This window comes from Corvus kubaryi, unplaced genomic scaffold (assembly GCF_017639235.1).
Source record: "Corvus kubaryi isolate FWS band 111438036 unplaced genomic scaffold, C.kubaryi_AGA036_p1.0 138, whole genome shotgun sequence".
In the NCBI taxonomy this organism is placed as follows: Eukaryota; Metazoa; Chordata; class Aves; order Passeriformes; family Corvidae; genus Corvus; species Corvus kubaryi.
In genome coordinates this window covers 7,534,238-7,550,249 of record NW_024580672.1, presented here as the reverse complement: position 1 = coordinate 7,550,249, position 16,012 = coordinate 7,534,238, and the positions used below count along the sequence as shown (strand labels likewise).

Genomic DNA, 16,012 nt, shown 5'->3' with positions numbered 1-16,012 from the left:
GGATTAAGCAACCTTTGTGTTTGGCAATATACAAGCAAAAGAAACCTTTCCTTGAGGTGCTTAAAATGGAGGACATCTAGACAGGTCTTCATGCAGAAGATCTGCAGAACCTTATTTGCTGTAATGGTGTAAGAATCTGAGTATGAAGCACTTTAAGCATCAGGCATCATGAATTGTGTACTCAGAGCAGTGCACAGCCTTATTTTCTATGTTATTATTTAGATATTACTGCTTTTATTTATGCCCCAGTGGTCTGCTTAGAACTTCCTTATACTCCTCACTGTTGAGCTGCAAGCTTCTAACATGCTTTGTTTCATTGCTGTCCTGATGTTCTCCTTGGTGAAAACAGATCTCCTCACCCCAAGTGTTTCTTTCTCAATACACTTAGACCTCAAGGTAGTCGTTTCAGTAAATTTTAATGCAGAAACTGTAACAATTCTTCTAATATTTCTTCAACGGGCAGCCCATGGTAGCAACTGTTAGGTTTTTTTGCTTTAGTTCTGCATTTGGCCCTTTTAGGGAGCTAAGATATTACTCAGTACTAGCTGCCTCAGCAACTCAGTAACATGAATATCAGTCATTTTTATCATAACCTTATAACCTCAATAAGCTCCTTTGTAAAGGTACAGACGGAATTTTCAGAGTTGGGAGCTCTCATTTTGAGTGATACAGAATTTTAAGCAAAAATGTCGTCTTAATTATTCATTTTCTTTTCAGATGCCAGCTTGCTGTTGTTAGTATTTGCTGGTTCCAAAAAAAGGGAAGGCATAATTTCATATTTAAGTTGCACAGATGCAAGTATTTATTTTGACAATGATAAGAAATGCCAAATACGGGAATAGTTACCTCTCTGTTTTACTGCCACAGAGTGATGATGATTTATCTTCACAAAGACAAGAAAAGGCAGAAAAGAAAAGTGCAGCTGCGACATATTTGCTAGAAGTTAGACAAGAGTGTTATTTGCTAAACAGTACATGCTGGGAATAAAAATTGAGGTTTCAGTAATACCTCCAGCCAGTCTCTGGTAAAATATCCTTAACGTTTTGACAACAATATTTCCCCAAGGCAGAAGAAATATATACCTATACTTTATTTATTGTTCCCAACAGTAGGTCCTCACCAATCTTATATTGGTTTCTAAGGAAAAAAGATGAAAAGGAAAGAAAAGAAAAAAAATACAACAGACAAATAAAAACAACAGTTCAATGAGATAAGCTGTCTTAGGCAAGGAAAGAGAAAAAGTGGGATGATAAGAAAGGAAAAAAGAACAAAAAAATTTTCTGATCTGTTTATTTATTGCATTGCACACTCATGTTACCTTCCTGCCATGTATACAATATTGAATGGTTTAAGAAGGGGAATGTAGCAGTGCCTTCAACTCTTTAAGCTAAGATGAGCAGGGCTATTGTTTTCTAGAGGCAGCTGTGTGAGGGAAAGTGCTACCATGCTGGGCTGTCAGCATTTTCTCCTTCACTGCTGAAGCTCTTGCACTGCATTCCTTGACCCATTTCAGTCAGGATCCTCCAAGTTAGCACAGACCTGCTGTCTGCAAGCATTAAGTACGCCAGGGCGGGATGAAGGAGCCAGGATTTAATGTGAGGTTTTTCAACACAAACATTTTGATAGATACAGTCTGCCCCATTAAATCAGCATGTGCTTGGGAAACTGTATTTCCTTGGCTAGCCCTGATAACCTGTCTTACCTTATCTCACTAACATGGGGGCAAAGAATTGATACCAATACCCACTGCTATATTATACACTTAGTATGAATGACAAATGCTGAAGATGTTATGTGATTACCACTATTTCTGGAGGAGAAGAAAAAGTTAATCAAAGGAGTTAACTACTTTGGGAGAGGAAAAAAAATCAAAGTAAAAATTCTCTTACATTTTTTTTTAATCTGAAACTTTTCTATATAACAACAATAAAATAACAAAGGTTAGATTTGCAAATAAAGTACATTATCAAATATTTACAAATTAATTTAACTTCAATAAGTGCAGAAAGAATGAGGGACAAAGGACTTAGCACAGAATTGGAGGTATGTAGAAATATTAAGAGGCTTTTATGCATAGAGAGCCAAAATTACTCAAAGGACAGGATTTTACTAAGCCCAGCCAGAAAAATGATTTGATGATATTTATTGAGGCCTAATGGAAGGTGAAAAAGTAATTTCTTGGGGAGAGAACAAATGTCAACTTGTTATTCTTGACACCTAATTGGACATTTGTTTCACTTCTGTATGCTGTCTGGAACAACATGTTAGAATTTCTAAACAGAATCACTGAAGACAAAAGTGGGATGTACCCTTGGAAAGATCAAGTCCTACTTTCATGTGGTGTTGTTTTAAGCATCTACAATAGATGTTGTCTCATGGAATGATGGAGTCTCTGTGCTTTCCCAGACACTGGCCATGTGAGACCCTCTAAACCCTCAAGAAAAGCACCTCACCAGATTCAGCCCAGCCTGGGAAACCAGAAGTTAATTTAGGTGTGTCCTAGTAAAAAGCTTTCAAGGAACATATTTTAGAGAGGTGTGAGCTGCTTTTTCTTGATAGGATTTCACATCTTCTCTGCAATAGTACACAAATCCTTTTCTATAATGGTACATAAATTGACTTAAATTGCTTTGTTTCTTCAAAGGTAAGATTACGACAGCAAATACAAAGAATGGTAACATATGGCCTTTGAGAAGGAAAGAAATCAGGGGATTAACTTCTGATGAACTTTAAGGGAATTGAAGATACAGAACAAAAGACAAGGTTCAATTCTACTTTTGGGTTGGAATGGGTAGGAGTACACACAAATGATCTTGTGTATCATCCACTGAGAACATTTAGAGAGTCACATTCCAGAAGTGTATTGAAAAGCTGTCAAGAAGAATGACTAAATTAATGAACTGTGTTAACACATTTGCAGGAAGCACCAGATTATAATTTGCTCTGCCTTAGTGACATTTTAAGCAACTGAAAAATTGCTTTTACTGGGAGTATTAAACTGTACAACTTTTTCAGCTTTTGTGATAAGAATCTATTTTGAACAAAATTTACTAAGTTCCTAACTCCTTAGCTGTACTTCAGACACTATTTTTAAAAATGTGTTGAACCAATAAGGAAACATTCTCCTTCCAAGTTTTGCCTTAATGTTTTAACTTAGATATATCCTTGCCATTTCTAAAGACCTTTTCCTTCCTAATATTTTCTTAACTGAGGAGGACAAAGGACTTGATTTATCACCTGGTGGGGTAACTCACTTGAAGCTTAAGGCTCATGAACACATTCTGGGTGGTTTAACAGGGATTTTTATTTTGTGCTGTTACTGCTTTTATTGTGATTGGATACAATAAAGCAACTAACAAAGTGTAGGAAAATACTTGACTGAACAGGAAAACACTTTCAACTTCGTAATGGTCAAAGAACTGCCCAACAAGATTTCATCCTTATCATTGCTTATTTTATTATCTTAGTCAAATCAAGCTGTGGGGGTGGAAGGGAAGGGCAGCAACTGAACTACCAAATCCTGCTGCGTTTCTGACCTCAGGAGGCTCTGCCTGTGCTTGTGTCAGGCTCAGCTGAGCCCAACCCCTCAGTCCGTGCATACTCACGTATGGGCCAATGCAGAGTCATGCATGTTGGAAAGCCCATCTTCCAACAGGAAGAAGGTGGAGAAAACAGGAGATGCTGACAGAATGGAAGGTTTCATTAAAACTGAGACATTCTGTGAGCCAAGTATGGAAGCCTCAGTTGCCATGGATTTGTGTTTCAGTAGTCCATGTGACTGTCAGTTAAGGGTTTTGGGTTTTTTTTTCCCAATAGCTGGATACTTATTAGGTCTGTCTTCAAAGCAGATTTTTAAGTCTGTGTAATATGTGTTCATTCTGCAGCCTTTCTTACTACTGAGCCACACAAATGGTTCTTCCCTGTCTGGTGCATACTTAAATAAAACTTGCTGTGTTTTTGTAAGGTCTCCCCTCATTCCTACGTCGTGGTCCATGGTTATTGATACATCTGGGACCAACGGATTTCATTTCCTCTCCTCTAGTTCATCTGGCTTCTGTCTCATGTTGAAAATATGAGGGACACTCAGGAGCAGGTGTTTCTTATTTCAGTCCTTACTGTCTGGCATGTTACTATACCAAGGGGTGTGACCTGCTGGCATTCCATGGGTAACTCACAATTCAAACAGTTTTCACCCCACTTAGAGGCAAGAACAGGACTTAAAGAATTGAGAAATCTAGTGAGTCCCAGAAACTGGCTTGTATCTAAGAGTCCAGGGAATCTTCAAGAAAAGCAGGTAATTCAAGCAATGGGAGTTTGTTGCTTTTAGCTTTCCTGGAGGAATTACACATGGAACACTGACAAGGGTATAAAAAGATTAATAAAAGAGAAAATACGGGTGATGGTATTCACATCAACTTAATATGAAGGAGAATCTGCAAGCTTGGATACACAGAGAAGTGCTTCAGTGCTGACCGTGTTGTTGGAGATATAGATCTTAAAAGGTGGCCACTATCAACTCTCCAGGCAGCAGCCGCCAGGGTGCTGCTGGCCCGAATCCCTCGGCACGGACGTGCCGCAGGGCTTCCGAAGCAGCCGATGCGGCCACAGGGCTGTGCCGGAGCCGGCAAACCGAGAGGCTCGTACCCAGCTCCGGCCGGGGCAGCTCAGCCTGCGGGAGCCTCTGCGCCCGCCGCGGCCACCTGCCCGCGGCTTCCCGGGTGCGGCCAGTATGCGCGTATACATATATAGGTGTATACGTATATACATATACGCATGGGGCTCCCAGAGCGCCCTTCGCTTGGGGCGGCCGCAAAGGAGAAGCCGGAGGAGGAACCGGCGCCCCAGACTGCGGGGAAGGGGTGCACTCCACCTGCAGCTCAGAGGGCAGAAGGGAGAGGGAGGCGGAGCGGTTCCCATGCCGTCTCCTGTCGCCTTCGGAAAGCAGCCGCAGGCGGGAGCGGGCGATGGGCGCAGGTGGGAGGGGAGCGGCCGCCGCCCCCGCCCGCCCCTCTGCCCGCGGTCTGGGGGCGATAGCGCCGTGCCCAACCCGCGGCCACCCGGGATGCGCCGTGGGCGAGCCCGGCTGCCCCGGGGGAAGTTGAAGGCTGAGCCCCGCGGGCCGCTCGGCCGGCTGCGAGGGGGAGGGCGGCGCCGGGTGCCCGAGGAGGGGCCCGAGCATCCCGGCGCCGGGGACAGCCGGAGAACGGGCGGCGGGGCTTCATGGGCTGCTCACGCCACCATGGTGCTCGCCCTCAACGGCAGCCACCTCTACGGTAACCTCCGGCCCCTGGTGCTGGAGGACCCGCGGGCGCTGAGCGGCGGCAGGATGATCGCCGGCTCCTGGCCCCCGCGCAGCCTGGCGAAGCTCGGCCCGTCGCCCCCGCCGTCGGCGCTGCCCACGGCGAGCCCCCTCCCCGCCAACGACTCCCAGTGCGGGGAGCAGATCCTCAGCTACGGCAACGCGGAGAAAGTTCTCATCGGGGCCGTGCTCTGCCTCATCACCCTGCTGACCATCGCCGGCAACTGCCTGGTGGTGATCTCCGTCTGCTTCGTGAAGAAGCTGCGGCAGCCCTCCAACTATCTCATCGTCTCGCTGGCTCTGGCCGATCTCTCCGTGGCTCTGGCCGTCATGCCCTTCGTCAGCGTCACTGACCTTATCGGCGGCGAGTGGATCTTCGGGCGCCTCTTCTGCAACGTCTTCATCGCCATGGATGTCATGTGCTGCACAGCCTCCATCATGACCCTCTGCGTGATAAGTATCGACAGGTGAGAGAGCCCGGCGCCCCGAGGCTTGCCCTGGCCTCCCGCCGCTCCGGGGGACCGGCCCCGCGCCGCTGCCCGCAGCCCCGGGCACCCAGGACGGCCGCCGGCCCCGGCGCGGGGACCCGCCGTGAGCGGTCCCACCAGCGGTCTCCTGCCTCCTCCTCCGGGTCCCTTGGAAATGAGCCGTGCTCAGAGCAGGGAGCGAGGCGAGTGCCAGCCCGCAGCCTCTCTGTTCGAAGGAGCCCGCCGGAGCAGGGTGAGCTGCCGCCCGTATGTCAGCCCAGGTGCCCGGTTGTCCCAGTGGGTAACTTCCTTGCTGTCACTCGAGGGCTAAGGTGTCAAAACAAAACTGGACCTAAACTGTCAACGTTTACCATGACTCTATACAAGTAATAGGGCATTTTCAGCTGCTTTAAAATTTGGAACATATGTCTTTAAACTGCTTTATGCCACAGGTAGATTTGGGCTGATTCTTTCAAAGCTGGTGACAATGTAACCTCACTGGGTTCAGGGGCCTTTCACCAGCCCAGAGAAGGAGGAGAAATTATAGTTTACTAAGGTTTTATCTTTATTCTAGGACAATCCCAGAATAGCTCAGTTTCATTTTTGACAAATAATGCTTTGTTTGAAGGAAAAAATTACTTTCAAATATTTGCTTTTTAAAAATTTTTACCTGCTGTCTTAAAAACCCAGTTATGTTCACTGACATTTAGCTTTTTACACAAGATACAACAATCACTGGGGCAACAAGGAGGTGTGTACACACTGCAGAAGAGTATCTTAGGTATTCAGTTCTGATGTCAAAACCATACCTAAGTGCCCACATTTGCCTGTATCAGAGTTCTCTGCAGAACAGAGAACTAACAGAAGGCTAACAGATTCCTTTTTTTCCATGCAGCTCCTATTCTAAAGTAAGTTGCAGCCTGTAGCTTCCCTTTTTCACAGCCTAAATTCTATTCCAAGAATTTTAACAGCTAGAGAGTAACTTTTCATTACAACTCCACACAATTGGCTGAAATTGAAGAACTTCATAGCTAGATTGTAGAAGTAGTTTACCAAGTTCGATATCCAACAGCAGCCTTGACTGTTTACTTCAGAAAGTCTTCAAAAAGGCTCTGCATTAGGTTTCTGGAAAGCAACAGTCTTTCAAAAGAGTTTCCTACAGTAAATGGAGGTTGTTTCATTCCAAGGAGCATCACAGTTTGTATTCATTTCAGAACTTTAATTTCTGTACAAGCATCCTCTGCTCCAGTACTCTTTATTTTGTGACTTCTGTATTGGTCAGCAGTTACCTGAATGCTGCAAAGCATCTTGTAGCAATGAAATCCACATACAGACTTCGACAGTATCAAAGGGTTTATGGTGGTGGTTTTTTGTTTTGTTTTGGGTTTTTTGTTTGTTTGTTTTTAATTGCTGTTACATTGAAATTTGCTTAATTTTAACTTAATTTATCTAAGTTAAACTTTTAACTTAATTCCTGTATTGCAAGAGAATATGAATAGACTTATCTACCTTCCCAATGTTATTCTCTGCTTTTCTATACTATTTGTAAGATAGGTGATTTCATTTTTCCACTCTCTCCCCACAAAGTATTTCTATTCTTTGATTTTTCTTATGTCCATCTCTGAGCTCTCCACCTCCATTTCTACTTACCTCTTGAAAACAGGTTAACATAATTAAACTTTCTTAAGGATGTGCGAGGATTCACACTGTAGCACTGGGGTTTTACTCTTTTCCATTTCTTAGTTTAACATTTGAGGTCACTGCTGTGTGCTGAACAGGGGCTTTGACTGAACTGGTCATACTAATGACTGCATCTCTTGTCTTCTTTCAGTTTTTCCTCCACTCCTTTCTCCCCCTAAAATTCTAACAAGGGATATATCTCTGTATGAGAAAGAATATAACCCCTTGTAAATGACTGATTTTCACCAGCTAGTGCTGATTTAAACTAGCTGGATGTTTATTGAATGCCATCTCTTCATAATTCATTATACTGTTGTCTACTACCTACTTGAAATTAAAATTCTGTGACTTATGATGCCTTAACCTCTGTCACCCAAATCCATTATATAGTTAAGTACGTAGGTATCATAAATAAAAGGAGACAAGTCACCAATTCATTAACAAAATGTCTCTACTACTCGGCAATAAAGAATGTAAAAACCTCCATGATTTGTAATCCTATTTAAAAATAATTAATCATATACTATTGTAACACTGCTAAGCCAGGTTAAAGATTAGTCTGGGATATTAACAAATCTTTGAGTAGTGCATATGTACAAAATATGCAAACCAGGGAGGCATCATGAAAATCAAATGTGAATGATGAAAAGTTGCCAGTATAGCTTTGATGGTAATGATGCTCTTATCAGTAGTTGTTCTTACATGTATGTAGTTAGGAAATCCTTGAGTGATCAGTGAAGAAAATTTATCTCTGAAAACACATACCTGCGGTTTAAGTTTTGTTTGTGGTACAGGAGCTGCAAATCACAATGTATATAGTGCATTAGAGGGACAGACCATTTTCACAGGGTCCATTTTTGCAAGGCTTTGGTGAAAACAATTCCATGTTTTCTGTTATGTAGGAGGAGATTACCAATGATACCTCCCTTACCAGCCTTACTATCTCAGGGCAACTAATACAAATACAGGACCAGGAAATTTCAATAATAATTCCAGAAGCAGGGAAAGTGAATGAAACTCACCATCCTTCAAGTTGGCCACTATCCTCAGAGACATTTAGATGTACTTAAATCTTGTAGATCCTGGGCTCACATGAGAGACATTTGTTTAGGAGGAAGGGTTAAGACAGGACAAAGAAACATTTTTGAAATACAATTAGGAATTGCACTGTCACCTGGCTCTTTAGGGCACTTTATGAAACCTTTGTTGTGATCCAGTAACATCTCTCCTGAAGTAAAAGATGAGGCTATTGCAGACAGTGCAGAGAGAGCAAATAAATAGACTATTTTAAAATTTTTTAAATCTCTAGGTTCTTCCTGAAGCAGATATGAGAATCAGGTAAATAGCTGAAAGAATATTACTATTGAATTAATCTTAAAAAACCAAGTTTGTTACAAGCTGTTAGGGAGAGCTTGTAAGGAGAAATAATAATACCTTTTATTAAACAAACAATTAAGTTAGTAAAACAGAGGCTTTGAGGAGCTGCCAAGCAGGATAAAGTGAGTAAATTGAAAAGGCTTTTTGATTTGTTTCTCTTGCACAAATATGTGCTACTCAGCTTATGCCACTGAGAGCCCTGAAATGCCAGCAGCTGGCAATCCCATTGCTCAGAGAGATTTTGCTGCACAGACCTTAGTGGCGGATATGTTTTTTAGCAGAGTCTATCAGTTGGAAAGCTCTGAAAAAAGCATGTTAGCATGGGGTGTACAAATGGGCTGGCTTTGTCTGTTGGAAAACCTTGTATTTTTTTCCTAGTTAGACACACCAAGCACTTCTTGTACTTTTGAATTTGCTTCTATTCTGAGTTGTGTAAACAATGAGGGTGCAAAGTAGATGTTATGTGCTATTATGGGGATATCTAACATTGCACAGGGTGCACAAGGAAGAAGCCAGGTTGGACAGGTTGTTTGATCATTCATAAAGATCTAAGTTTGCAGAGATCATGAGATAATGTCCTTGAAGTTACCAGGATTTGGACTATTATGCTTTTCTTCAGATCATATCTTCCCTTTTGTTTCACAACGTAAAAACCTTCACAGATTTTATCAGGGTGACCTGAGATGAACATATTTTTTAGGCATCTCTGTCTTATTTAAGCCTGCACTTTGGAAGAAGGCTATGTGCATACAGGCAGGTCTGTCAGAACTAAAGCAGATATGATGGACTGACGAGTATTTTTGCCTTTTCAAATTTCACAAGGATTAAACAGGCAAGGAAGCTTGATACTCAGTCAATAATTACCTTTGCTGTTCTCCCCATCTGTGATACGAGAAGTAGCTCCGTAGAAAGGTAGGACCTACAGAGACTTTTGCAGGATAATCAGGTCTCAGTGAATACTCTTTAAGTATTTCCTATTAGTGTGTTTGGATTTTTTTTTTCTCTTGCTCTTAAGGCTCCACTTTTCTGGTTCTGAAATAAATAGATTATATCACATTTAAATTCCTTTACGTTCTTTACATTTAAGAGTGAGAAAAAGTTATGAGTGAATTATGAGGGGTGGATACGAACCATATCTTAGTGGGGAATGAACAAATAAAGGGGATTAATTGTATTTGAACTCGTGGTGTTTTCATGCTGAGTCATCATGCTGTTCTGACCCAAGATAGCTACAGAAATGCTGTTTTGGAGAGTATCCACAGGATAACTGCATAAGTAGCAATTTTTAATTCAATTTAAAAATAGTTCTTTGGCTTAGAAAGTGATAAAGAAACATAACTACTCAGATACAGTTGAAGAATTATAACACTTTCCCCACACCCACACAAGTAATGAAACACTTTTTTGGGAACTTTTCCAGTCTGTATCTTGGCCAACAATTCACGACTATTCCAGGCTTCCATTAAATTGATGAGGATTTAGAATTTCTATGCAAATAAGTGGGCCTTTTTGTTGATTCTGAGATTTTTATACACAAGAATCAGCTCTCTCTCCTGTTTTGCAAGGCTCCAAGTATGAGTACTTATGCTTCTCCTTAGAACGTGTCAGTCCCAAAAGCTCACTCGCTCCTCAAGTCTTTGTTCCATGTCTGGGAATTGCACAGACCTCAAATTTCCTCAAAGGAAGAACTTGGAACTCAATTTAAATAAAGATTTAAGCACTTTCAATAGAATCCAGGTGTCTAAATTCTACCTACATCCCAAGCTGATAATATGACCTGAAAACTGTTAGAAAATTGTTAAACCTAATGGTACCTAATAGTCCTGTGTGGCTTCCTATTTGGTATGAAGACTTTTTCTGCCTCAGTGCCATGGGTGGAAAAGGCTGCAGTCTGTTCTGCCATCCCTGCTCAGATCATTCACAAAATCCATGTAGAATAAATACGCAGAAATAGCTGTGAAAAAATCCTCTATGTGATATATTTTGGATCTAGAATAAACATAGGCTGCCACCAGTAGTTCCACTTGTGCGATTTTGTTCGATACATATATTTACACAGAAATAACTGAGAGAGGAGAGAAAAACCTAAAAGGAACTATAGGAAAAGTGTGTGATGGAGTTATTGCAGTTAAGGTCTATATTGGAGAAGAAAGTTTTGAGATCAATATGGCAGCTAATTGCTAACAGCAGCCACCCTCACAAGAGCCATTTTTTTCACTGTTTAGTCTGATAAACAACAGTACTCTTTCTGATCCTGTAAATAACTTGTCTAGCTTATGAAAGACACAGACAGCATTAATAAACTAAACTAAAGTGAAAAAGAACAGATTTGATCTTAATCCTTTCCATGTAGTTTTTCTAATGTAGTCTATTTAGAGAATGTTCCTTAAGCTGATGCAGTTTCTTTTTTGCAGAGAATTTATTGCTGAACACTTATACAATCTCCATTTCATTATTTATTTGAAATAAGATACAATATAAATTTTTGGTCCAAAATTCAGAGATGAAGAAGTTCAATTGGAAGTTGGATGCTTTAAGTAGTATAAGGCAGTGCAATGTGTATCTGTCACTGAGAACCCACTCCAAAAGAATAAATTAATCTGGGGTGTTTTGTTGCATTAACATGATCCCATTTCTTTAGGTACCTTTCTGTGACATCCTTGGGCATCTTCCTGTGTCATGTAGGCAGCCTGAAAGAGATGCAGTTACTTACAGAGTAACCAGGTCTTAGCCACAAGTATTGTTGTATTATGTCTTTGCAGAGACATTGTGCTTCATGCCAGATACACAATAAGTAGGTGGGAATTAACAGATAAAAGTTATTTTAAAAAACCGATGGACTATTTTGTGAAAACGTAACACAGGAAAAAAACCTGGAGTTTTAACATCAAAATGAGTGGAAGTTTTGTTCTTTTGCAGAGGAAAAAGGCATAAGATCTGAAGTTGGGTGGGTGTATCTTGTGTCCGCACTGTAGAGGCTGACAAAATTTGGGAAGCTAGAAGATGTTATAGAAAAGAAATCTGTAGATTGATTATTCTATTGCTGTTCTGTACTGGATGCATTTAAGCAGTGTTACTGAAAGGGAGTCACAAAGTGGGGAGATGCAAGATAACCCAGAGGTGGCAGTGCAAGGGTGACTGCAATTGGTAATTTTTCAAGGTGCATGAATTGGGAATTATAGTTCAGTGAGTAGCAGGAGATTTGAGATTAAACCACATTTACCTGAATGCCTTTTCTTGAAACTGGATGTTGCATTTTCCCCCCACATTTGAAACTATCTTCTGTTTGCTCCTACCAGGGTTTTACACTGGATGAGTTTTCAGAAGTGATTTTGGGGTCTCTAATTCTTGGGGGTTCATCCAGACATTTCAAAGGAGCCTGATAAGTCAGAGGTAAAGGAACACTAATTCACATTTTTGCCAAGCAGGGCACTCCGGAGACATTTAAAAAGTGATTTCTTTCCTGTCAAGGTCACAAAAATAGTTTCTGTAAGTAAGGGTAGATTTGCTTGAAGATTCACAGCAAAAATGCAGTTCTAGAAACACTCGTCTTAGTTCATGAAGGGAACTTTCAAAAATATGTCCTAATATAAATCACAAAAATGCAAATGCATATCATACTGGTATGATGTGTAGTGTAACCTGATTACACTGGTATCAAAATACATTTTCCTAGTGTTTTTCTTGAACTGGATGAGTATCATAGAATGAAACATCAAAGCTTTTGCAGTTTTGTACACTGAAACAAGATTACTGTATCAGTAGTAGCATGCTCACACAAGAGTCTAGAAAAACAGAAATTAGTCAGGAAATGTTTTCACTTTCCCTGAATAATTTTCTCTGAAAATTATTTTTAGAACTCCCTGAAAATTATATAAAATATCTTATTCCTTTTAAAGAAACACAGTATTATTTTTGATATTGTTGTTGAATTTCAAATATTTCATTGGAAGTGTTTGTGGCAACTTTTGAAACTTTCTTCATCTGCAGTTGATATGTACATATGGTACTGTCTGTCAGCTGCAAACACCTCTTTTTTTTTTTCTCTCAATATATAACACACAGATCTGGTCCTTCCTCTGTGGACTAGAAAGTCTGAAGAAAGCTGGCCATTGTAGGCCTTGTATGAAAATAAAGAGCTTCAGAAATAGTTGAGTCTGCTGAGGTGCGGCTGTCATAGAAGAAAGACTGGGGAGCAAAACCACAAGTGTTGATACCTGCATGTCCAAAGCACAAGTATCATAAACCTGTGCTCACTGCAGTTTTGTTCTAATGGTCACTACAGTCTATAAGATGAGGATAATTTCTTCCAGCTGGAAAACTTACAAGTTTCAGTTTTTCTTGTTGTAGTGGAGAGGCAACTATTTCTAAAGGATTGAATAGTATAACTCTTCCTATATATACTGAAAAGAGGCAAAAAAACAGCTGAAATTTTTTGAACAAACTCTTACTGCAAATTTTCATCTTCAAAAGATCCCAGGAGTAAATGTCATAGTGAAAATTTGTTTTTATTCTGTTTGAGCTAACATAGCAAAATTAGAGAATGAGTGTCATTGGTTTTCTTTTTGTACCCTGTTGTTTATTCAAGGCTTTGTATAGAAATCTAGATTATCTGATACATATGGGAGGTTCTGTACACATTAGCATGTATGCAAATCTGGTAGTGATTCACTTCTAACAATAAACATGGCTTTGGGGTAATGTACAGACAAGAATGAATTCTGTAGTAGTGCAGAACAGAGATGTGCATGGAAATCAGATCAGTACTGAATATATTCTTTCTGTCTATCGTGGCCTTTGCTATCAAATTGGAGCTAGCACAAGACACCACTGAAGGGGATTTACTTCATCATTGATAGCTATTTCACTGCTAAATGGTCATAAGTGTTTAAAAAACAAGCCAAAACACAAAGCCAAGAGGGATATTACAAAAATAACTTTTTTAAATTAAGGAAAACCGGGGTGAAGTCTATTCTTAGAGGTACATTGTGTCTTGAAAAGAAAATTGGCAGCAGAGTTTTTTCCTGAGATGTATCAAGGAAATGGGTGGGGTTTTGGTACAGTTAAACACCTAAAACCAAGTTTTTCAGCTTGTAGAAGTTTAAAGTATAACCACAAGGAGAGTTGGTAATCCAATAAAAATCCATTTCTATGTACAGTTCTTATGTCTCTTAAGGAGATTGTAGGAAGTGGAGGCAGAGCTGTATGAAAGATAACATTTTTCTCACTCTAGAAATTATTTGTTCTGCATGGTATAACAGGTTGAGGGGCAAGCAGCACCTTGCCACGCATTAGCAGCGGTGGAAAAACTGGTGAGGGATCAAGGGAGAGTGGACAGAGCTTGTTGTATCTCAGACATTCACCAAGTTGGGTAAAATCAGAAGTGGCAGTAAAGGCTTGCCTGCAAGAGCACTATTTTTGTGGCAGACTTACGTACAAACTTTTTGCTTTTTATTTTTTGGCTGGAAACTCTCCAGTCTTTTGAAAAGAGACTGTAATTGGAGATCCAGGCAAACACGTGACAAGGTCTCTTCCCAATAATCTGGCATGGAGATGTGCCACCTTCACTGCCACTGAATAATGCTGATGCCCTTGGTGGCATTCAAATCATAATTTCTTGTCACCCATACAAGTATCTGTAATCAGAAATATGGCCTATTGCTGCTGCAAGTGAAATTGAGCCACCCATAAAGAACTTTTTTAAAGTACCTTATTTATAAACTGTTTGCTTTTCATGAAATATGTTGAAGACTGGGGACAATGTATTTCAACATATGTTTTGCAGATCTGCAGAGAGGGACAAAAAGCGTAACTGCAAAAATCCCAAGCCTGGGGCAGTTGCGTCTGTTCACTAGAAGACTGATCCCATATGAGAAAGTACAGGAACTTTTTAACCAAAGGAAAGAATAGTGCCCCAGAAGATTTACTCTGATAACAGGGATTCAGAAATTGTCAGTAGGTATAAATACTGGAAGGTAGAAATGGAAGACATAAGTACAGATAGCTGAAGAGTGTGCTATTATCTAAATTTATTGAAGAATTTACAACGTAACTGTCATCATGAATATAAACCATGAAAACACGTTGTGATTGTCATGAAATATTTCATATATGCAGTAACATTTGCCAGAATAATTTTCTCTGAGCAGTTCTCCATGTGGGTTGTTAAATTTTGTTTATTTGCTGTACAAGTTGACATTTAGAAAATAGTTGAAATATTTAATCCCTGAACAAAGGGTGTGTTGTCTGGCCACAAACTACTTGGAAATATTTATACCCATGACCCAAAACAGCTGGTGACAAGATGCAAAGCTTTTCATTAATAGTCTAATAAGATGTTTTGATGCTTAAAGTGGTACAGCTTTGGCTCAAAAGACTTAACTTCTGAATTGTTATGTACTGCAGTTTCCTTTTTACCCTAAGTATCTGCATTTGAAGACCCACTTCTCGTCACAAGCAGTTTTAGCAACAGTACTCATTGTAGTGTCTCAAGCGTGTATTGTCCCATACTAAAAAGATATTTTTTTGCAAAATGAGTATGGCCATTAACAGAATACATTATTGTTTTTTAAAAAACATAACTGAAAATAAAATAGCATAGTGGACCATTCGTCTATGAATTGAACAACACAAGAAGCAGCTTAACATTTCCAAAGCCTGTAATTTAACACAAAACTTCTGCACTGCTCCTGAGCTGTTGAAAAAAAGGGAGGATCCTGTCGAATTTCTCAAACACCTGCAGATTGCAGTGAGCTACCTGAGATGTCCACAGGCCAGCTGTGGTGGTTCATCCCACACTGATGCCAATGTTCTGCTCCTAAATTCAAGTGAATGTTTGAAGTTTTCAGCCTGGCAATGAAAGCTGTTATCATTGGAAGCCGTAGTCACAGCAATGAACCTTAGGTAGTTCACTCTTTGTCCACACAGAGTTGATGCCACCATACCTCAGAAGAACATTAGAGTTGCCATCTTGTTGCTGAGGAAAATAAGCAAAGGAAAGACATGCTCACTGAGAGGTGGGAAGAAGGGCTTCTTTCTGCTGATCCCACTTGTTCCACTGCTTTCATGTGTGGTGTAGCAACTGTAAAATGAACATAAAAGAGAGTTCTGGGATCCTTGATAATCTTCACATCCTGCTATCTTTAAAGGCTTTGGAGGAGATGATCTATCATTGGCTGTGTTTCTGTTT

The 16,012-nt window shown here is 40.5% G+C and overlaps 1 protein-coding gene across 3 annotated transcripts in view; it reads left to right on the top strand.

The window, feature by feature from the left end:
• Window positions 1-4,643: 4,643 nt before the first annotated feature.
• HTR7 (5-hydroxytryptamine receptor 7) overlaps window positions 4,644-16,012 on the top strand; it is a 31,539-nt gene continuing 20,170 nt past the window's right edge. The window contains exon 1 of one of the 3 annotated variants that reach the window (XM_042018945.1): window positions 4,644-5,766. In XM_042018945.1, coding sequence (XP_041874879.1) covers window positions 4,730-5,766 — 1,037 coding nt within the window. In that variant the 5' untranslated portion in view covers window positions 4,644-4,729. The remainder of the gene's footprint in view (window positions 5,767-16,012) is intronic. The other 2 variants (XM_042018944.1, XR_006014530.1) reach the window with 2 other exon arrangements.